General features: G+C 46.9%; 1 protein-coding gene across 2 annotated transcripts in view; it reads right to left on the bottom strand.

Annotated features, from left to right (window-relative positions):
* LOC148443151 (thromboxane-A synthase-like) overlaps positions 1 to 24,282 on the bottom strand; it is a 30,673-nt gene that overhangs the window by 5,798 nt on the left and 593 nt on the right. The window contains exons 2-9 of one of the 2 annotated variants that reach the window (XM_088463156.1): positions 14,241 to 14,345; positions 12,104 to 12,197; positions 11,766 to 11,818; positions 9,555 to 9,651; positions 9,246 to 9,374; positions 8,833 to 8,921; positions 7,036 to 7,187; positions 5,727 to 5,857 (exon numbers count right to left, since the gene is read on the bottom strand). In XM_088463156.1, coding sequence (XP_088319282.1) covers positions 5,727 to 5,857; positions 7,036 to 7,187; positions 8,833 to 8,921; positions 9,246 to 9,374; positions 9,555 to 9,651; positions 11,766 to 11,818; positions 12,104 to 12,197; positions 14,241 to 14,323 — 828 coding nt within the window. In that variant the 5' untranslated portion in view covers positions 14,324 to 14,345. The remainder of the gene's footprint in view (positions 1 to 5,726; positions 5,858 to 7,035; positions 7,188 to 8,832; positions 8,922 to 9,245; positions 9,375 to 9,554; positions 9,652 to 11,765; positions 11,819 to 12,103; positions 12,198 to 14,240; positions 14,346 to 24,282) is intronic. The other variant, XM_088463157.1, reaches the window with a different exon arrangement.

The raw sequence follows: 24,282 nt of genomic DNA, 5'->3' as shown, positions 1-24,282 counted from the left end.
CCATAACATAGGTGCCCACTAAGATGGGATCAAAATTTGACTCCCAAGAGGGTGAAAAGGGCTAAAATGTTTCCTTCCCCTGTGCAATGTCCTGCCTGACTGAATACTGAACTGTGCTGCAGCCATGATGAGACAAACACCAACTGTCATCCCAAGTGCTGCCAAACATGACTGGCAGTTGGTGTGGCTCCCCTATATGTATAGTGAGGGAGGGGAATGTGTTACTACACTGGTGAGGGAGGGGAATGTCAAATGTGTTACTGAGGTGAAGGAAGAGAATGTGTTACTACAGGGGTGAGTGGGGGCAATATATTACTACAGAGGTGAGGGAGGGGAATAAGTTACTACAGGTGTGAGGGAGGGATTGTATTTTCTAGACAGGTGAAGGAGGGGAATGTCGAATGTGTTACAACACAGATGAAGGAAGTAAATGTGTTACTACACAGCTGAGGAAAGGTAATGTCTTGCTATAGCAGTGATGTATTACTATAGAGGTGAAGGATTAATGTGTTACTGGATTGGCGAGATGGAAATGGAAACAGTAAATATCTAAGGTCTACCTGGATCTAACATCAGCTAGTTGCATATAAAGCCAAATGTTCTAAAGTGTGGTTACTTCTATGGTGCATTTAAACTCAATCTCTTTAATCTCCCTGCATTCTGTTTTTTTATCTTAAGTCACTGCAACATTTTACTATGTCACCCCCATTTTCTCTCTATTAAGGGGACACCAGGTTACCAAAACCCTTAGCGTCTAGAATGGACCCACCCTTAACTGTCCGTTAAATGTTATAACCTTATATCTGGTCAGTGCCTGCACCCAAGTATTTGTGGTCAGTATGGGCCTACTTGGGAAAACTCAATTGCTAATAATAATTAAGTAATTTAGTGTAGATAACACAATGTATAACTTATATCTACATTCCTGCTCACATACTGTCATTCTTGGACTCATGTGGTCTCCAATGACTCTCACCATTCCTCCAGGTAGGTAGACACTATGAAGTATAGTTTAGATTTAACTCACTTTATATAAGCAAAAAGATTCACACATACTCTATAAAGACCAAGAATGTATCTCTCTGCATTACATAACTTATCATATACAGTGTGATACATACACATGCATATACTTTTAACTGAACAATGAGGTAACCTTATGCAGAAATGACACCAAAGTACATGAAACCTTCTAGGGGGTCATTTCCAAAAGTCTTGTTGCGGCTCCTTAGGTGGATAAGCATCTAAAGTTCCTGTAGATTTGAGTCATTCTTATAGTCTATAGAACCAAACTGTTCATATCCCTTGTAGTGACTAAGAGGCCAGGTTTACTATTAAGTTCCTTAGTAAAAGTGTAGATTAGTTGTAGAAATTTCTGTAGATGCTGGAACAACAGGAGTCAGAGCCAGAGCTGCTATAATCCTAAGGAGCCTCCTAAAACTCTGACGTTAGCTGTCATATAAATAAATACTTTGCAGTAATAGTCCCTCTACAACCCATCAGATCAGGAAAGGTTACACAATGTTTTAGTTGTTCGTCCTTTTCCTTTTTTATTGTGCTGAATGACTGTAATAAGAACATGTGCTGTAGTAATATCTAGATTTATTAATGAAAAAGGTAAAAGATCCCTTCTCCTGTGACTTGGATATTCTCCATTAATAGCCCAATTCCAGCAAATCTGCTATACTAATCATATACTATAGGTATACTCTGGGCATCCATTCTCACTCATAGTGTTAATTATCTTTATATATATCTATATTGTAAGATTAGGTTTCTTTCAGAGCCAGTGGCGTAACTAGGGGGGGTCGGGCAGGGTACGTGCCCTGGGCGCGGGGGGGCGCCGCCGGCCACGGTCCGGCCCGCCCTAGTTATCCACCAGTGTAGCGCCGACCGCAATGAGTACGGTCAGCGCTACACAGGACCGGCGCTAGGCTTCCAGCGCCGGTCCTGTGCTGCACACCTGAGCCCGTTCCCTCCCCCTGAGCGCTTGCCCAATAGCGCCAGGAGGCAGACTCAGGCTGTGCATAACACACGCATCGCCGCCAGCGCTGGCGGCGATGCGTGTGTTAAACAGCAGCCAATGAGAGTTAGATAGACTCGCATTGACTGGTGCAACACCCACTGGTGTCGCGGTCCGGAACAGCAGCGTGGATTCAGGTAAGTATATTTTTATATATTTTTTTTTAAAACCTGCCTGCACTAATGGGGGCACAACGGGGAAGGGGGGTGGCTACTACTGGGGGCACCATTATTGGGAAGATCTCTACTGGGGGGGGGGCTATTACTGGGGACCACTACTTGAGGGGGGAACTACTACTGGGGGCATTATAAAAGGGGCCTACTACTAGGGGCACTGCATTGGGGAGACCACAACTGGGGGCAATAATAGGAAGGACCACTACAGGGGGCACTGGATAGGGGGGATCACTACTAGGGGCCTGCATCAGGGGGACCACTACTGGGGGCGCTGCATGGGAGAGGGAGGGACTACTGCAGGGGGCACTATATAAGGGGCTTACTGCTAGGGGCACTGCACTGGGGGGGACCACTACAGGGAGCACTAGATAGGGGGGGGATCACTACTGGGTGCCTGCATAAGGGAGACATCTACTGGGAAAACTGCATGGGGGGGGGGGAGGTGGGGGGGGGACTACTGCTGGGGGCACTATATAAAGGGCACTGCATAAGGGGATACCACTACTGGCGCACTGCATTTGGGGACTGCTACTGGAGGCACTGCATAAGGGGGAACACTACATGGGGCACTGCATTTGGGGGAACTACTACTGGGGGCACTGAATAAGGGGAACTAATTGGGGGCTGTATAAGGGGGACCACTACTGGGGATACTGTATAAGGGGCACTACTATGGGCCTGCATAAGAGGGACCACAACTCCATACTGGGGGTACTGTATAAGGGGTACTACTGGGGTTAAGGTGCATATGGATAGGAATGTTCAGCGTGAAAATAAAGGGGTGTGTCATGTTGACACGCCCCATTTTTAAGTGACCACGCCCATTTTTTTTTAAGCGCGCACATATCGGGGTATTGGGGGGGGCTCCCTTTTCAAATTTGCCCTGGGCTCCAAATACCCTAGTTACGCCACTGTTCAGAGCACCTGAAATGCTCCCCCGACACTCTCCTTAAAATGGAGGTTATTCAAGAGTGCAGTGGTAGTGTAATAACATGCACTAAAGCATCCTGATATCTTCTCTGTACTGAGGCTCTCATTAAGGTGAAGCTGTCTGTAAATAATACGCCTTCCCCGGCTGTAACCTGTACTGTGGCAGCGAGTGCTCAGGTGAGTGTAGGGCAAGTGCTTCTACTCCCGGCAGCCTGTCATAGCTCAGCTGCCATTTAGGATACAGGGGGTGAGCACTCAAGAAAAGGATTAAGCAGACCCCCTCTCAGTCTGCCGGCCGCTCCTTTTATCTCTCTCTCTCAGTCCCTGCCTGCTCTTCTTTCCGCTGGCAGGAACCCAATCACTCTCAGCTATATTACTCCGCCCCTTCTTCTATAGTACATTGGCATCACACACTGAGGCACATCCAGGGCCGAAACTAGGATTTTTGTCACCAGGGGCAAGACAGTAATTTGGCGCCCCCCATGTAATTCCCCCTGCAGTAGTGCCCATATTGTAATGCCCCCATAGTAATGCCCATATGTTAATACCCCCATAGTAATGTAGTAATGCCCCTGTAGTGCCCACCATACAGTAATGCCCCTGTAGTGCCCATGCTCCCATATTAATGCCCCTGTAGTGCCCATGCTCCCATATTAATGCCCCTTATTGCCTATGCCCCCATAGTAATGCCCCTGTGGTAATGCCCCTGCCCCCATAATAATGCCCCTGTAGTGCAGCTTATTAAAAAAAAAAAATACTTACCTTGAACCCCGCTCCTGCATCCAGCGTCGCGTCCGGTCCGCCGGCTGCTCCTTGGAACTATGGGGGAGATGTCATGACGTCTCCCCCATAGTGCCCGTGGGGAGAGCCGGAAGCTGGAGTTCGGGAGAGAACTCCAGCCTCCGGCTCCGGCTACACCGCGTCGCTGCAGAGAAGGAGCCGGGCGCCCGCTGGTAATAAATATTACCAGCGGACGTCCGGCTTGGAGCCTCTCTGCAGCGCCGGGCTGGAGGTCACTGGCACCAGGTACAGCGGCGCACCCGGTGCACGTGCACCTCCAGCCCCCCCCTAGTTGCGGCCCTGGGCACATCCTCACCACAAAAAGTAGTACCACATATGTATATATATATTTCACATATGGCATGAATTCATTAGCACTTTACCTCAGAACATATACATAAATTAATTACATATCACTGTGTAGATAATTCCTTTTTAACACACACACACACATATATATATATTTTTTTATTTTTTTTCATCAATACCCTACTCACTAACCCTTTACCAGGGTTACATTAATGCGCTTCTCCAATCGCAACTATTTGGATAACGATAACGATTTAAAAAATCGTTCATATCTGAAGGGAAATCTGACATGTTTGCACGATGAACGATGCGCGTTCCCGATGGTCAGATAAAGATATCTGACATCTGATGTGTTTGCAGTCAGGTTTGGACGATTTCAGGGCCTAATTCAGACCCGCTCGCGAGCGCAGGACGCTCGCAAGCGGGTCGATGGTGCCCGAATGCGCATGAGCACGACGGAGGGAGCTCCGTCATGCGCATGCGCGAGACCCGAATAACGATGGCCAAGCCGTCGTTATGGGTCTCGCACCAACGGAGGAGTGCTGTCGATGGTGAGTGACAGCACGCCCCCTTTGGTGGGCGTGCCGGGGGCGTGGCTGCCAGAAGGAGGCGTTCCCATGGGAACGCCTACCGTCTGAGTCCGGCCCCACTGACATCTCTGATAGAGCCAAAATCACTCCAGGGCTTGCGGCAGTGAGACCCTACCGCAGGGTCTCGTCGCAAGCCCGATGGTCGCGATGGTCTTGACCATAGCGACCATCATCATGGCCGCTCGCTATAGCTGTGGGTGGTCACCCACAGCTATACGAGCGGCCAGGGGGCCGCTCCATTTTAAGGTAGGAGTGCCCTGATTCAGACCGAGCGCTCTGCTCAGAGCGTTCGGCTCTGAATCAGGCCCTCAGTCATTTTATTGCAGTCAAAAATCGTTCATCTGACCGTGTGTATGCTCCATTAGAATTATGTAAAGATTCCCCTTTTCATACCCAGCAATGCGTCATGTTGTCAGTAAATATATATATTTTTCTCTATTTCTGATATTGCTTATATTCTGTGCTCAGGATTCTTCATAAAAAGCAAAAGCGCAGAGCCTCTAATAAAGGTAAAATACTGCAGAGCGCAACGTGTTCTGTTCTCTAATGGTGGGTACACACTACACGATATGCTCCCTGAGCGATATGGTGTAGTGTTGTCCCCGGCAGGCTGTGCTCAATGTCGTTCATGACATTAAGCACAGCCGCTGAACGATATAATTAACGATATCGTTCAGCGCCGGGCTCTCTCCCCCATTCCCTGACATGCAGCAACCTGCATGTCAGCCCGATGAACGATAATGACGAACGACCCGCAGGAACGCGCGTCGTCATTATCGTTCATCTTTTTGGGGTTAAAAATGGACGATAAAGTGGACGACTGAACGATAACGATATCGTTATCGTTCAGTCGTCCACTTTATCGCCCAGTGTGTACGCACCTTAACTTATCACAGTGAGAATCTAGCCAATCTGTACCTCGTTAGCTGGCTGCTGGTCTCGCCGAGCAATCATTTCCCTAATGAATTTGTTGAAGAAGTTGTTGATCCGATCACGCTTGTTATTGGGTAGACGGCGGGCGATGGGGATCATAATGGCCGGAAATGACACTGTGGAGATAAGGAAAGAAGGGGAGCAATGAGGATATTCATTACAAATGAGACTTGATATATAACTGCCTAATCTCTTGGAATTTCTGGGAGACTCTTGAATTTGGGGGGAGTTCTCCTGAAATCCTTGGCGAGTATACAGCCCTCCCGTATCACGTTAATTTCTCAGGGCGGAGCAGGGCGAATGAATTTGCTGTCAATGGGGTCATCATGGCCCCACTTTCCACACCATAGTGCCACGAATGGAGCAATTTGCGGTAGAACGCCCCCATCCCTCCCACCCGGATTACTGAAAGGAAAACTTTGTATCAGGGATGGGGAACCTCGGGCGCGGGGGCCGTATAAGGCCCGCGGAATCATTTGGTCTGGCCCTCTGAGCTTTTTTCTGCTAGCCTCATCTGGCTAGCAGGGTGTCTAGAATGGCACCCTGCAGCCAGAATCTTTGCAGCAGTGCCACCTGGAGCGTCCTTAGGACACGTCCGACGGCTACATCGCTGCCCTTACAGCTCCCCGGAGCATCCTCAGGATGCTCCGGGCATTGCAGTAAACACCGGCGATTGTGTCCCCACCCCGTGTGATGTCACAATGAGGGGTGTGGCCTGCACCAGGCCAGCGAATAATGTTATATATATCAAAATGGCCCTCGGCAGAAAAAAGGTTCCGCACCCCTGCTTTGTACCATGAATCCACAGCCGTGACACTCCGTACTATAAGTTTCTGAAGTAAAATTTCCTCAAAAAAAATGTAAATTCCACAACAATTGGAGCATAATGTAGTGGAAAGATAGAACTTTGACAAAAATAATTCATTAAAACAATTTAGTAATGTTTGTGGAAAAGAAAAGGTAGTACCTCAGAAACAGTGAGAGATAAAACCCCCCCCCCCAAAGATTAATTATTTTATTGCTACAAATTCCTTCAATTACTAAAACTTGCCCCCCAACCCCCAATAGTCATATTGGCTTGAAAAATTGGTTCCAAAATATGGTTATGGCAGGTGAATAATGAATTGTACTTGATTAACCCTTTCATTACTGTGGCTCGCAGTGGATGGTCCTTTTTTATTTTAAATGACATTGTGTCCTTGACGCAGCGGTTTTACCTAGGAGGTAATACGGACATGCAACTCGCATAGAGGGCACCTTCGGGTGACGCCCTAGTCCCCGCCAAATCACTCACATGTCAGCAGGACCAGCGGCCTAAAGGGGGTGAACGACTCTAGAAACTTTTTGCTGTTCTGCACCAGGGGGTGGTCCGGGTCCCTCTGGGAATCCACGCTGGTGCCGAATGCTACACTGGCCACGATGTCCATAGTGTAACAGGCGTAACACCTGGGGAGGGAAAGGAGATAGACAATAACCGTTACAGGTGACAGGACCTCTACGTTTTATATTTGGGTCTAAAATACAAGTTGCCATATAAAGAAGAACTACGAATTACATTCACAAATACATACGGGACACATTTCCATACCTTGAGCCGTATTCAATTTGAGCGGACCCGCGATACTTTTCTGCCTCCTGGACTTTTTGCCTACATCACGTGTTTTGTAGGCGGAAAAGTATTACGTGCGTCCCCGTATTCAATTTGAAAGTACACGAAAACGGGACCCGGCGAAACTTGAACAGGCGGAAAGTACTGTCAGATTTGGGGAAATCAGCCTGACACCCCCCAAAAGATGCTCTGACATGGGGGTTAGCTATGGTTACCCCTGATTTGGCTTGCTGAAGGTATTTGGTGTTTTTAAACATGCTCAATAGCTGCTAAATAGCGTTTTTGTATACGTGGTGCAGAATAGTATTCATGAGTATTTTTTGCAGAAAATAACTTATCCCAGCAAATTTGGGGTACTTGAAAATGGGGGCCAGCATATTTTAAAGTTGCTAAAGTTGAAAAAATCGTGAAAAATCCACCTGCCGCAGGCCCCTGCAATGATAAAAACACCTGGGGCATACTTGGGGACCCCCCAGAGTCAAAGTCGCTAGTTTTTAACTTTGTCCCAAAACTTTTTTGTTTCGCCCCCAAATTCAAAGTGATTTTTTGGGGTGTCCTTAAGTGTTTTCTTTTTTAATTTTGACGCAGTTTACCTTTGGGGGACTGTCTGAAGGCTGCACGTTGGTTCCCGCAATGTTGCACCCCAAAACCCCAATTCTGCACTTTTTTCCGCCTGCTGTACATAGGAGAAATTTTTCCGCCTATTACACTGCATTGACTTTCCACCTAGGCGATACTTTTCAACCTGGCGAAATGACATCATCGGCGAAACTTTTTTGCAGATTCCGGCTTTTCGCCTCAAATTGAATACGGGCCCTTAACAGAACTTGAGACGATTCTAAAATAGCAAATGTAAATATCATATCAGTGTACAAGCTATTGTTCTCTGTTATCAGGAGGGAAAGCAAGCCTACGCCTCTCTGTAGCGTCTTTCATTGGTATTAGTGGCAGGAAGTCTGCGCTGTGTAGAATAAAATATGAAATATTCCCCCATGATCAAACGCACTCAAATATTGATAGTTTGTGTTTTTTTTGGGGGGGGAGGGGGGAGATGCCATTATTTTGTGATTTTGCATCATAGAAAAAGTGAGATCCCAGAGTTTCCTCCGTGATCTGGACCAATATTTTGAGCCCTTAACGAGGGAAGGATTGCACCGACTTACTCAATGAGACGTGCAATTTGCTCTTCCTTGCTAATCAGAACAAGGCAGCCATCCATCATGTACCTCACTTTACTATCCCGCTACCTGGAGCACGTTGCATACTGCACTGTATAGGCCAGATTGTGGGAACAGCGAGGATTCTAAACATAGGTCACTCGGCCAGCACGAGGGAACACCGCTCTCCAAATAAACAAAACCATTGGCCGCCCCGGCCTTCTAAACGCTGCTCGATGGATAGGAATTCAGATATAACATGCAGGGAAGATTTGTCGACACATAACATGGATGTAGGCGGCGGTTCGTCAGGCGGCAGCTTTACCTTTGGACATTGCAGGATTCCCCAGAGTCGGCGTATTGCTGTAAGCTACTGACCAGCACGTCACAGCCCTGGTTTATCAGGGGGCACATCTAGGAGAGAGAAGAGTCTGTAATTACAGCAAGAGAGGAAGACAGACAGACAGATAGATATGAGATAAACAGCATTTCTGAAAGATAGCGCACTGCAAAAATCAGACATAGACTACCCTGTAGCTGCAAGAAACAGCATCTAACGTTGCCCTAAGAGACCCCCCCCCTTTTATTCGAATGCTGCACTACACAACCTCAGCACCACAGATGAGATGAAGTCCCCTAATAAAGGTCATTATTCGGGATCCTAAGTCCATTTTAAATCATTTAAAAAGAAAATGCAGAACACGCCACCCCCCCCCCCAACTCTTCTTCTCCACCTACAGATGGATTCACCTCTTTCATGCGTGCCGCACTGAATGACGGCGTCAGGACGCTGCGCACGCGCTTCCACTGTTCGTCTCGGAGGCACAGCAGGCTGTCTCTCATGGGCTTGGTGATGAGGTTCAATTTCTGTGGGGGGCATCAAAGATGGCGGGTAAGTAAGTGAGACACACACAGAAGGTGGCGGAAAGAAGCAGACACTCACAGGAGCACAAGTGTCTGTGTATGGGCACAAAGCAGCAGCTCCCGTGTAGTACAGGCGGCCTGCTTGCTTGTGTACCCGGCACTGTACTATCCAGGTGCATTTACCATCCTGTTGGTGAAGTTTGCAAAGTCTCTCTGCAGGACCTGTTTGATGGCCTCGGGATCTGATAAAAGCACCACCGGACGCCTCCCCATGTAATATCTACAAGATGCATGAAACAAAACAGTGAATCATATTTTCCCAGCAGAGGATCTGGGCTTTCGGTGAAATGTTCCTGGTTCACTTGCCAGGTAGATCTCATTTGTATCAGGGTTTCATAAACATTTGCAAATTCTAGACAAGTTACTCACTTTTTAAGGTCATTACCTGCCATGGTAACACTATGTACTGTATGTAACCCCAGCAGAAATTCTGCCGAGTACAACACAAAACCCCTCCATATACACGTCATCAATATACAATGTTTACATCTACCACTATGGCGCAGCAAGCACTGTGGCGTAGTGGTTAGCATTACCACCTCACCGCACTGAGGTCATAAGTTTAATTCCAGGGCCTGTTTGTGTGGAGCTTGTGTGTTCTCCCCACATTTGGATTTCCTGGTATCCGATTTCCTCCCACACTCCATAAACATACTGGTGGGTGTGTCCATGTGATAAGGAATATAGGGCCTGATTCAGAGCTGAACGCTCTGACCAGAGCGCTCGCTCTGAATCTGGGCCCTCCTACCTTTTTTTTGGAGCGTCCTCATGGACGCTCGCATAGCTGTGGGTTACCACCCACAGCTATAGCGAGCGTCCATGATGATGGTCGCGATGGTCTTGACCATCGCGACCATCGGGCTTGCGACGAGACCCTGCGGTAGGGTCTCGCTGCCGCAAGCCCTGGAGTGATTTTGGCTCTATCAGAGCCAAAAAAACTCCCACTGATATCACTAGTGATGTCAGTGGGGCCGGCTTGAGACGGTAGGCGTTCCCATGGGAACGCCTCCGTCTGGCAGGCACGCCCCCGGCACGCCCACCAAAGGGGGCATGCTGTCAATCAACATCGACAGCACGCCCCCTTTGGTGCGAGACCCGGAGCGATGGAGAGCCCGTCGCTCGCCGGGTCTCGCGCATGCGCACGACGGAGCTCCCTCCGTCGTGCGCATGCGCAGTGGGGGAACATCGACCCGCTTGCGAGCGTACTGCCGCTCACGAGCGGGTCTGAATGACCCCCATAGAACGTAAGCTTCACCAGGCAGGGACAGAGGTGACCGATATATATTCTCTGTACAGCGCTGCGTAATATGTGTGCGTTATACAAATAATTTAATATTTGAAGTTTGTTATAATATTGTATATTATTTTGTTCCAATGCAAATACTACTAATAAGCTCTTCCTAAGATATCTTATTCTGTGGTCGGCGGTGGACTGGGCCCCAGGACAGGGGAAAATGTGGGGGTCAGACCTGGGGGGGTAAATATAATAGACTGCAGACATCGGCAAATTCTGTGAGAGACTGCACAATGTTTTAAAGTAAGAGTCATTTAAAAAGCAAAATCAACCTGGTTTTGCCTTTTAAATGACCGCTACTTCAAAACATTGGGCCTTCTCGCACTAGAATAGTGTATATTGGTCACTAGAATGCCCCTGCATTGTATTACCCTCCTGCATTGTATATCAGCTGCTAAAATGCTCCCTGCATTGTATATCGGCTACTAGACCGGCCTCTATTTTGTATATTAGTATCAGTCCCTAGAATGGTCCTTGTATTGTATAACGGCCACTAGAATGATCCCTGTATTGTATCTCGGTCATTAGAATGGTCCCTGTATTGTGTCTCGGTCACTAGAATGGTCCCTGTATTGTGTCTCGGTCACTAGAATGGTCCCTGTATTGTGTCTCGGTCACTAGAATGGTCCCTGTATTGTATCTCAGTCACTAGAGTGCTCTCTGTATATTGTAGGGGGTCACGGCTTTATCAGATGGGGCTGGAAGGTGTTGTATTAGTTTAACATGTTTTCATATATTTCATTGCCTATTTAGACTACACTGACAGTAGACAAACTACGCCTGCAGGCTTTACTGTCGCGCCCATTTTTCCGTTTCAATGCGCTGGTAGAATAGTCGGTGCCGCATCCTTGCGTCTATCCCCCAGCCTGGACCCTGACAGCGGTTTTACTGCACTTGGCATCCAAACTAAACGTACATTTTATACCAGGCCGAATCTGGGTCCCAAATTCCTGGTCAAAATTTATGGAGAGCCTGATAACATATCAAAGCCTCAAACTATTCTAGATAGAGGGAAGCGGCATATGATAATTGGTTCTCACCCAGTGATTGGTCCATACGTCCGCATAATCTCACTTGCAGCTTCCCAGAATCCCTGGGGAATTAAAAGCACAATTTACCATTGGCAGATTGGCAGAAGGAGAACCCAGGCTTCAGACTCCCGCCCCTGCCAAAATTCTGACTAAAACAATGTAATACACAAACTAGCAGCGATTTAGGGGACATAAAACATGAAAAGGACACAGGGAGGGTGGAAAATATTCTGCAGATAATGAAGTTACCTGAAAAACTGGTAGACTAGTGTAAATTCATTAAACTTCTCTTGTAAATGTAGGAAAAATGTACAAAAAGACAAAAAAAAAAACCTAAAAACTCTCACCTTCTGGAAGAGCAGAACGTTCCCGATAAGCGGAACAGGCTTAGGATGTCTTATCCCCATTTTCTGCAGCTGGGAGAAAGCGGATACAGCGTACCTGCAGGGATAAATGTTAGGGTAATAGGGGGCGCAGAAAGGAACAAGTTTCCTCATTGGCCCTAAGACCGACTTCTCAGTAGTCACAGATGTAAGAAACCTGCAAGGGCTGGTGTAACAACTTCCAAAAACGAGGATTACTTTATAGAATAAAAAAAATAAAAAATAAATATGGTCTTAAATTTATTTCACACCACTGTCAGGAGATGTACATTCATGATAATTTGTCCGCAAGGTGGCGCTGTTCCATTGCAGTCTCATTGTCTCTTACCTCCCAGAAACGCAGACTTGCAGGGAAACAAGGGCCATTGTGTAAAGTAATCCTTCCCTACGCGTTTCACTGACCATCAATATATAAACCTGGCTTATGGGGCACCACAGACTAATGCAGATGTGGGATGAAGTCATTCTGACCCCTAATAAGAAGTAGAAAAAAAACAAAAACACACACAACAGCCACCAAATGCTCTAGGCCTGAAATGCCATTTCCAGAAGGTTTAAATGCATTTACAGCAACCATGGGAACAGTCCAGCTGGATAGCGAGAGAGATGCTTATGTAGCAATACACAAGACAGGTACCCAGAGGGGATGAGAGGACACTGCGAGTTCACATCGCAGCTATATGAGGAAGGGGCAGGGGGAAGCGAGGGGCAGAGACAGGGATATACCACAAGCAGCAGGATCCCGGGGAGCAGAGGAAACTTGTAACTCTGCTCCCAACGTAGACATGGTGGGCTGCTGCTCACGCCTGTCTTCATGGGTTACTATCATCCTGCAGCAATGCCGGTGTGAGGTCAGGCGTAAGACTTAACCCCCCGTCTGCTGGAGAATTGCACTGGCAGGTGTCTTGTCTCATCCAACGGCTGCAAGGGTTCATGGTTTATGGAACAGGGCGAGTAATGGCACTGTCAGTATCACAATACACCTGTGTATGTATGAGGGTCGTCAGAGGGGTCTACTGACTCTCTCTCCAAAATCTGGGTGCGGGTGACAAGACAATGCCGTACGGTAAAATAAGAGTTATCCATCACAAATCCGATTGCACATTTGTTCTTAAAGGAAGCGATTTAAGATGGGCACTCCGTAATTGTACAATTCAATGCCAACTGCCCCCATGCCCTTGCTCCGTAAAGGGCAAATAACCGGATTGTTAAATAGATCTGTTTTCCGTATGATGATGACTGAGAATGTCCAGCAATAAAATCGTCTGGAAAACAAGAGGCATTGGCAGAGGCAGACGTTTTGTGGGCTGACCCCCTGATATTGAACAGAACGCTTCCTGCAAATTCACCAGCAAACAATAGGGGAACTCTGACACCTTGTACAGATAAGTTACCGCTCCAAGTGTATAAACTGAATTTTGTTTATAGCATATGGAGTTAATTTATCGCCACTTTCTGCCTCCTCTAACTGTACAGTATAGAATTCCCGTCATTAGAAGCTTCAGCCGCAGTGATGTCACTAGCTTCTAGCAAACTGTTAGCGTGAATACGCTACTGGCATTACGTCTGAAACCGCTGTGATGCGCTTTGGATTTTAGTTAATTCTTGCTACAAAGTGTCAAGTTTGAATTCTTTCGGCTCAGATTAGTACTGAGACGGCACAGGACAGGAACGTTCCGCTAACTATACTTATACTGAAGCTCTATGGAAGAGGATTTCAGGTTCCTACATGAAAGCGGCAGATTTTAAACCCAGGTGTCTTAGGATACGGGTAGAAAGTGGGGATGCAACAGTATTTCAGCTGTAATATTTGTATTCAAAGAAAAAAGAAAAAAAAACTTCTGGTAAATGTCTGCAAGTGTTTTATACAAAGATTTCTGCCAACTAAACTGCTTCAGTGAAGAAGTCCTATAAACAGGCGCCCACCTCTTCCAGGGTTATACATTTCACCTGTAAATCATGTGACTACCCAGTAACACAACTCTAATTTGCCACAAGTAACCCCAGTATAGAATGGGGACCACCATAGGGTTTCTGGGAAAGAACTATAAAAAGTCTGTGCCTTCAAAAAATAATAATACATCCAGTATGAGGTACTCACCAGTACAGCAGACCCAGGAGCCCAACAATGAGCGCCCAGGTTACGTGACGGCCATCCAGGCTCTCCGTCTGGGCTTCCTCCATATCGGTTCTGTCCTGTTAGTCCCTGTGATAAAGGAGAATGTAGTCAGGGGACAGAGGGGGCATTTCGCAGCCCCCACAGTGACACAGGATGAAGCAGCATTTTTCCATAAATATTTACGTGCTTCCGGCAGAATCTTCATCGCAGAGGACAGCCGGGAACGTGACATGTAAACATTGTATATAATCAAATGTGGTGGTGGTTATCATTACGCAGAAGACTTCCCAGCACAAGCACTTCCTCTATGCCCGCTATATATGTCTATATATATATATACTATATGTAACGTTACAACTTTTTGTGCCTGATAAACAACTTTTAGCTGTAACTTAAGAGGCATAATACAATTTAGCTTGCGCAGCTGTGAAAGTTATGCTGAAATTAAAGAGACACTATAAATAATTAGGTATTTAATCCCATAACACAGACTGTATCATATTTGTTCATTATTTTATTTGATATGTGTTATGCGCCGTACACACGGAGCGATCAGCCAGCGATGTGATATCGCTGGCTGATCGCCCTGCACTGTATATAGATCAACCAACACACCAACTGGCCACCAACTATAACGGTCCCTATAGTAACCACCTGCAGGTTGGGCAGCATGCATGTCCGATGGACGATACCGCTATTGTCCATATGTGCCCGCGCATCGCTGGTCGTTCAGGGGTTGCAAGGTGGCAAAACCTGAACGATTTGAACAATATTGTTATCATTCAAATCGGGCAGTATTATCGCTGCGTGTGTACGCAGCATTAGGCTTCACAGGGTTAACAGCATTCTTCCAATTTTCCTGATGGCTTGGTCACTAGGTGGCGCTGTTCTACGGCAGACTCCGGAGGTCATTGACGAAGCATACCTCAAGTTGCCTTCCTTTCACGCTGCTACTGCACCCCACTAGCCTGCTGTGCGCTCCTCAAGGCACGCACCTACTCTGCGCTCTCAGAGGGCGATTACATAACCTCGTTTATGGCTTATATTAAATGTCCAACTAATCACTTCAGCTGGTTTCATAAAAAACACAGGGGGTCCTCATTCTACAGGGTCTGCGCTGTGAATGTGCACACGTTGTGCTAAGTCCCACAAACAGGATCGTCGCTGCAAATGTCAACATGGTTTTCTTTCAAGAATCTAGTTCTGCAAATTCAAATGAAAGATATATTTATCAAAACAGCATCCGTTTGGAAGATCGACAATTTTTAGATCGACAGCCAATAGGTCCACACCAGATGGTTGACAGGTAATAGGTCGACAAGGTCAAAAGGTTAACAGGTTCTAAAAGTCGACTGACAGATGGTTGACAGGGCAGAAGGTGGACAGTTTCAAATGGTCGATATGTTTGTTCATGGTTTTAAAAGTTTTTAAGGTTAGGGAAGAGGGTTAGGGTTATGCTGCCGGAGGGGATAGTTAGGGTTAGGCACTAGGGGGAGGGTTAGGGTTAAATAAAATAAATGTGGTGGCCAATTGAACCAGTCGACCTTTTAACCCACTTGACCATTTGTCAGAGAACCTTTTGTTTATGTCCACCATCTGATATTGACCTATTAGACTATGTCCATCTAAATATTGTTGATATATTATACCATGCCCTATCAAACCTTGAAGAGAGATAAAGTACCAACCAATCAGCTCCTAACCATACCCACAGTATAAACAAGGGGCACTGCGCACCTGTCCCTACATACAGTATAATAAGGGGAGCTGCACACCTGTCCCTACATACAGTATAATAAGGGGAGCTGCACACCTGTCCCTACATACAGTATAATAAGGGGAGCTGCACACCTGTCCCTACATACAGTATAATAAGGGGAGCTGCACACCTGTCCCTACATACAGTATAATAAGGGGAGCTGTGCTCCTGTCCCTACATACAGTATAATAAGGGGAGCTGCACACCTGTCCCTACAAACAGTATAATAAGGGGAGCTGCACACCTGTCCCTACATACAGTATAATAAGGGGAGCTGTGCACCTGTCCCTACATACAGTATAATAAGGGGAGCTGCGCACCTGTCCCTACATACAGTATAATAAGGGGAGCTGCGCACCTGTCCCTACATACAGTATAATAAGGGGAGCTGTGCACCTGTCCCTACACACAGTATAATAAGGGGCACTACGCACCTGTCCCTACATACAGTATAATAAGGGGAGCTGCGCACCTGTCCCTACATACAGTATAATAAGGGGAGCTGCACACCTGTCCCTACATACAGTATAATAAGGGGAGCTGCGCACCTGTTCCTACACACAGTATAATAATTGGAGCTGTGCACCTGTCCCTACATACAGTATAATAAGGGGAGCTGTGCACCTGTCCCTACATACAGTATAATAATTGGAGCTGCGCTCCTGTCCCTACATACAGTATAATAAGGGGAGCTGCACACCTGTCCCTACATACAGTATAATAAGGGGAGCTGCTCACCAGTCCCTACATACAGTATAATAAGGGGAGCTGTGCTCCTGTCCCTACATACAGTATAATAAAGGGAGCTGCGCACCTGTCCCTACACACAGTATAATAAGGGGAGCTGCTCACCAGTCCCTACATACAGTATAATAAGGGGAGCTGCGCTCCTGTCCCTACAGACAGTATAATAAGGGGAGCTGCGCACCTGTCCCTACATACAGTATAATAAGGGGAGCTGCGCACCTGTCCCTACACACAGTATAATAAGGGGAGCTGTGCACCTGTCCCTACATACAGTATAATAAGGGGAGCTGCTCACCTGTCCCTACATACAGTATAATAAGGGGAGCTGTGCACCTGTCCCTACATACAGTATAATAAGGGGAGCTGTGCACCTGTCCCTACACACAGTATAATAAGGGGAGCTGTGCACCTGTCCCTACACACAGTATAATAAGGGGAGCTGTGCACCTGTCCCTACACACAGTATAATAAGGGGAGCTGTGCACCTGTCCCTACATACAGTATAATAAGGGGAGCTGCTCACCTGTCCCTACATACAGTATAATAAGGGGAGCTGTGTACCTGTCCCTACATACAGTATAATAAGGGGAGCTGTGCACCTGTTCCGACACACAGTATAATAAGGGAAGCTGCGCACCTGTCCCTACACACAGTATAATAAGGGGAGCTGTGCACCTGTCCCTACACACAGTATAATAAGGGGAGCTGTGCACCTGTCCCTACATACAGTATAATAAGGGGAGCTGCTCACCTGTCCCTACATACAGTATAATAAGGCGAGCTGCGCACCTGTAACTACATACAGTATAGTAAGGGGAGCTGCGCTCCTGTCCCTACATACAGTATAATAAGGGGAGCTGCGCACCTGTCCCTACATACAGTATAATAAGGGGAGCTGCGCACCTGTCCCTACATACAGTATAATAAGGGGAGCTGCGCACCTGTCCCTACATACAGTATAATAAGGGGAGCTGCGCTCCTGTCCCTAAATACAGTATAACAAGGGGACTGGAGTTGAAAGCCCCTCCCCTAACCAATTATCGATAAGAAATATTCCTATAACTGAACGATTAATGTGTTATGTAGAATATCCTGTATCTTCCCTGTAGCTGGGGTGGGTCTGTGGGCGCGTCACGCTGTAGATGGGGTGGGTCTGGGGGCGCGTCACGCTGTAGATGGGGTGGGCCTGAGGGCACGTCACGCTGTAGCTGGGGTGGGCCAGGGGGCGCGTCACGCTGTAGCTGGGGTGGGCCAGGGGGCGCGTCACGCTGTAGCTGGGGTGGGCCTGGGGGCGCGTCACGCTGTAGCTGGGGTGGGCCTGGGGGCGCGTCACGCTGTAGCGACGGGCCTCATTCAGCGATGGACGCAGTGTCAATGTCTACGCAGATGAGCGATTATCGTTGGTCTGCGTGCGCGTCAAGTTCCATTACCGATGTCGCTCGTAATGAGGGTTTATTTGCAAAGTGATTGACAGACAGGGACAGTTCCTGGGCGGCAACGGGGATGGCGAGGAAAAACGCAGTTATGTCCATATGCAGTAACAATGTCTCAGATGTCTCAGTTACGGAAGCCATTCTGCGCAGCCACAGATACATAGAAATACTAATTATCTATGTAAGTGATGGTGGGGCTACAGTAGAATGAGATCAAGAATTAGGCAACCTAGGCTCCTGCTTAGAGCCCAGAGGGCACAGACTACGGTAACACACGTTTACGTGCTCTTTTTTGACAGATGGAGGAAAATACAGGGGCCCAAACCAGTATGATCTTAATCATACTCTGGGTTATTATGGAGGGTACAGGATCCCAGTGGTCAGAATCCTGACACCGGCGTCCCGACAGGATTAGGAAACAGACACCCGTCGGTAATTAGGTTATCAGGTGTGTGACTGCAGCTCCTCGGTGTTACAGAGTATCAGAGGTGTATCTCCAACAACAGGCAGGCGAAATGAAGAGCAAAACCCATATTTTGGGGTACAAATGTTGGAACTTTAATCAGAACCCTTTGGACACCCCCCCCCCCTTCCTTCCAATGACTAATAAGGCAAAAGAAAAAAAAAAAAAAGTAAAAAACAAACACCCTAAAAACAACATGTAAAAAATAAAAGAAAAAAATTGTTGGAAAATGTGTAAAAAGTCGGTGGCTTGGTAACTTGGGGGGAAGGGGGGGCTGTATGGGTGAGACAGGCGTAATTAGGATTGCAGGAGGCTGCAGTGTCGCTTTGCACTACATGCGCCTATCCGTGCTTTCGCCTGTTTTACAATCGAATAGGACGAAAAGTGGGGATGCGCATGGCGAAAACATCATCATGTCAAAACAGGTGAATGAGGCGAAAACATCCCCGTATCGCTGAGCGCGGCTGGGATGGTGGGAAATTACTGGTAGAAAGAGGGGGGCAATACTGATGAAGACCATAGAATACCAACACCTTAAACTCATCTAGTCACAGGAATCTCAGATTACGGCTCACATTCCTCATATCATAGTCAGACCAGCATAAATCATACACAGCCCTCTGTACAGTAACACCAGCACCACATAGAGCAAAGCAGGTAAAACAATATACAGGAGAGGAGGGGGATGTGCGTGGACCTTTTCCCTGATTAATATTTCATCTGTGAGGATGCACAATGCCACATCCTGTTCTGTCACATTCTGATACAATGTATCACCGCTCAACCCAGAGAGCCCAATACACACCGGGGGTGCCGCGGCATTGGGAGCTCCGATATTATTATACGCCCTGCGATTATATATTACATACATACATACATAAACAAGAGACAACGTGTATTCTTATTGCTTAACATGTTTCTAAATCTAAAGGGAAGAGTATTTTGTAAATATACAGAGGAAATACATTGGCCCGTATTCAATTCGATGCGAAAAGCCGTTTTCCACGAAAAAGTATCGCGAGTGACGTCATTTTACCAGTAGGAAAGTTTCCTCCATATTCAATTCCAAGTAGTTTTCGCGTACGGAAAACGCAATACAATGTAATAGGTGAAAAAGTTTCGCCTATAAATAGGTGTCGGAAAAAAGTGCAAAATTGGGGTTTTGGGGTGCAAACGTCCGGAAACCACCCAGCACCCTTGGGACAGCCCCCCAAAGGTAAACTGTGTAAAAAAAAAAAAAAAGTTACAAAAATACTTAACACTCCAAAAAAGCACTTTCATTTTGGGGGCGAAAAACATCAAAGTTGGGGGACAAAGTTAAAAACTATCGAAATAGACTCCAGGGGGGTCCCCAAGTATGCCCCAGGTGCTTATAAGTTTGCAGGTGGATTTTTCACGTTTTATAAAACTTCACTTTGGCAACTTTAAAATATGCTAGCCCCCATTTTCATGTACCCCAAGTTTGTCCTACGTGCGCAGTTAAACGGGGTGTTAATCCCGTCAGGATCAATCCGCCTGTTTAGGACTTTGCAGCAGAATAGATGCAGCGTAAGTTGTTGCAGCCTCAGTCCCGACTACGGGACCTTAACGAGCGCTCCCGGCCAGTATAGAGAGTGACAGCACCCATTAATCATGGTCATGTATGACTGGAGCCGTCCCAATATATCTGATCTGATCATACCCAACCCAGAGAAAACGCACTTACAGTACATAATACAGATTTTATTGTAAATAGAATATGATTTGTATAGTGGTTCCGTCAAAGACCTTTTAAAGAGCCTTTTTAGACAGATTTATGTAAATAAACAATATGCTTCTTCCATGTCAATAGTTTGAACCATGTCAGCATTCTAATGTCGACATTCTGACCGGAATGTCTCCTGTGTCCTTTATGTACAGTCATTTTGTGTTTTATTCTCCTCTTCTAATGCAGAACACAGGATCAGTCAGGAAAAGTCCAGAAATATGACTACATAAGGTGCTTTCCATAAGAGACAATATGGAGAACACAGGGGGACATACCCTTAAATAAATGAATAATGTTATTTTCTAAGCAATGAAGAAACCTTAGCAATATCAGAACGTTAAGGGTTTGAAACTTTCAGCAAGATAGTACTTTGTAGAGTGTAAGCTCTATGGAGCAGCCCCGATTCTACACACTGTAAAAACTCACACTGCCGGGGAGCAGGAATTCTTGTAACGGAGTCATGCAACGACATGTAACTTACTGCTGTGTCAGAGGAGAAGGTCCTGTCCAGACCTGCAGCACATCGCACACATGATCCATACTCATTGTCTCCCCCTTCTGTGTCACCCCTGTCTGTCTGTCCCTTCCCTGTACAATGTAAGCTCTCACGAGCAGGGCCCTCTTCCCTCACTTATACTATCATCTACTAACTCCCCTCAAGGGCACCTAACACTTGGTTGCTGACGCCCTGCTGCTTATATAAGTGGTATGATCGCTAATACAGCAATGTTTATAAACCATCTCCTTGTCCTGCATTGTCTAGTACTGTTACTTACCGTTTTCTTGTGTGCTCATTTGCTTATGTACTTTGCAAGGCGCTGCGGGACCCTTGTGGCACCATATAAATAAAGGATAATAATGATACACACTGGAACGAACATTGAATGTCTCAGTATCTGCACAAAAACCAGCTCTGTTCCAATCAGATAAAAATCCAGGCTAACAGCAATGCAAAGTAGGATTCATTTACATATAACATAATGGGCTTTGCATTCTGTCAGTGATTAAATGGACTTCTGAACCAGCCACCTGTCACTTGCAAACTACTGGTGTTATAGCCCACTGCCCTGGTTATATGGACCATCACCCTTTGGATGCCAATCCCTGCCTGGCAATATGGCCCGATCACTTGGCAATACTGCCTATTACCCTGGAGATGTGGTCCATGGCCCTATCAATACCACTCATCGCCCTGGCAATACCGCCGCCCATCCCCTGGCAATACCGCCACCCATCACCCTGGCAATACCACCCATCACCCTGGCAATACCACCCGTCACCCTGGCAAGGTTGCAGAATGTGTCAGTTCCAGCTTATTGAAAAGTGTTTCAATAAAAGAATGAAACTGCATCAGTTATCTTATCTCGATTATTCCATGTTTCACCTTCAGTTTTCCCTAAAGACATCGCTGATCACTTATTTATCGGACCAAATCCAAAGTTCATAAGGCTGGAAACCCAGCGCTCCCCATCTGTAACCCCTTCAGTGCCAGCGAGGCTCTCTGAGATAGGAGCTCAGCCATAAGCCTAGATCCTGTTACAGGAGGCACCTGGCCCCGGATCAGATCGCGCCCCCCCTCGGCAGATGACATTGTCATGTTCCTGCTGTCCATAGCCGAGCTCACCAGGTAATGACGGATGACTATACGCTGGTGACTTTGTGATCAGCCCCTCTGCAGATCGCTGCTGGTAGCAATCACCAACACAATGACACTTTAGATTGTAAGCTCTCCAGATCGGGAACATCCATTTTGCGTCAATTTTAGTGTGTAATCTCTGTGTGCCGCTGAGCTAACACTCTAACCGTCAAAAGGGACGCACATGGCCCTTAAGCTTAATAATATGTTAAAACAATACATTCCATCAAAGAGGCACCTCATGCTAATAGAATAGGCCCCCAAGGGCCATTTAGTATCCGCATTTCAAAACTCCTTCATATGCTCTTTAGAGCCACAATTACCCCAAACACTTTCCATCCCTTCCACGTTTCCTAAAACATTCCTCAGCCTCCCACCCACTTATTAAATAAGAGCTGGGGGACTGGTAAAACGCGTTGGGTATTACAGCTGAAATAAGAGCTGGGGGACTGGTAAAACGCGTTGGGTATTACAGCTGAAACAAGAGCTGTGGGCGGCAGGACAGACAGCAGAGAAAAGATTAAAAGTCTCAAAGCATGGAGGAGCTGGGGGCCACAGATAGAGTCTCTAGGGGCCACCCAGGACGCAACTCCAGGTGGACGGTACAGTCACTGCTCCAACGCACCCCATTCCAGCTTGCAGAGTGCTGAGAAAGGCACCCCGATACATGGAAAGGCGCAATGCTACCTATGGATGCACCCATTTTCCTGCTCTCAGCGCTTGTTCTGTGATGTCATGATGTGACGTGCGCCAGGGGTAGGGGCGGCACTGTACACCAATACCTCATCCTTAAAGAGCCACCAACACGTCAAACATTTATCTGATGTGAATGGGCGTTTTGTAACATTTATAACATATGGAAAATCCTAAGTCATGGTGAGACATCTGTGTTTCTCGATATAATATATAAAGAATGTGACCTTCGCCCTCTCACAGGCGCCACGTGAGTAACGTGCTCAGGGACAATACCAGATTTAGTTATTTAAAAGTAAAAAGGCTCCAAAATATTTTGACTAAAACCGGTCAGTGGAGTGTCTGTGCCGCTGCGGCAGGGAAATTAGATTGCAAGCTCCTCTGCAGCTGGATAATGTTCTCTAAACCATACATTTTTCATATGCACATCACACAGCCTGTCTGTAGGTCTATTAAACATTGCTGTAGATTCAGAGCAACCACATCGGCCCTCATTAGCTCCCCTTCCACTACAAAATTACCCCACCCAGCACCCATTAGCCCCCATGTCCCATTCGATATCCCCATTTACCCTTAGCAACCTATTAATGCACCCCACCTCAAAAAATTGATCATTTCACCCCAGTATGTACTAACCCAGTCACCCACTGTCCCCCAATAAACAATCATTTCAGCTCTAAAGCACCGACTAACCCATTCATCCATCTGCCAACACCTATTAATCCACTCACCCCCCCCAACAAAACATCATAAACCAATTCACCTACTCCCAGCACCTAAACCCACCCAACACCTATAACCCATACACCCCCTAATAAGTAATAAATCCATTACCACATTGAACACAGCACACATTAACCCACTGCAACCCAGCACACATTAACCCACTGGACCCAGCACACATTAACCCATTGCACCCAGCACACATTAACCCACTGCAACCCAGCACACATTAACCCATTGCAACCCAGCACACATTATCCCACTGCAACCCAGCACACATTAACCCACTGCAACCCAGCACACATTAACCCACTGCAACCCAGCACACATTAACCCATTGGACCCAGCACACATTAACCCATTGCACCCAGCACACATTAACCCACTGCAACCCAGCACACATTAACCCACTGGACCCAGCACACATTAACCCATTGCACCCAGCACACATTGACCCACTGCAACCCAGCACACATTAACTCACTGGACCCAGCACACATTAACCCATTGCACCCAGCACACATTATCCCACTGCAACCCAGCACACATTATCCCACTGCAACCCAGCACACATTAACCCATTGGACCCAGCACACATTAACCCACTGCACCTCGGCACACATTAACCCATTGCACCCAGCACACATTAACCCATTGCACCCAGCACACATTAACCCATTGCACCCAGCACACATTGACCCACTGCAACCCAGCACACATTATCCCACTGCAACCCAGCACACATTATCCCACTGCAACCCAGCACACATTAACCCATTGGACCCAGCACACATTAACCCACTGCACCCCGGCACACATTAAC

The sequence above is a fragment of the Taudactylus pleione genome, unplaced genomic scaffold (assembly GCF_031769625.1).
Source record: "Taudactylus pleione unplaced genomic scaffold, aTauple2 ptg001329l, whole genome shotgun sequence".
Taxonomy (NCBI): domain Eukaryota; kingdom Metazoa; phylum Chordata; class Amphibia; order Anura; family Myobatrachidae; genus Taudactylus; species Taudactylus pleione.
Note: the sequence above shows the minus strand (reverse complement) of the source record. Positions and strands in the feature narration are given on the sequence as shown.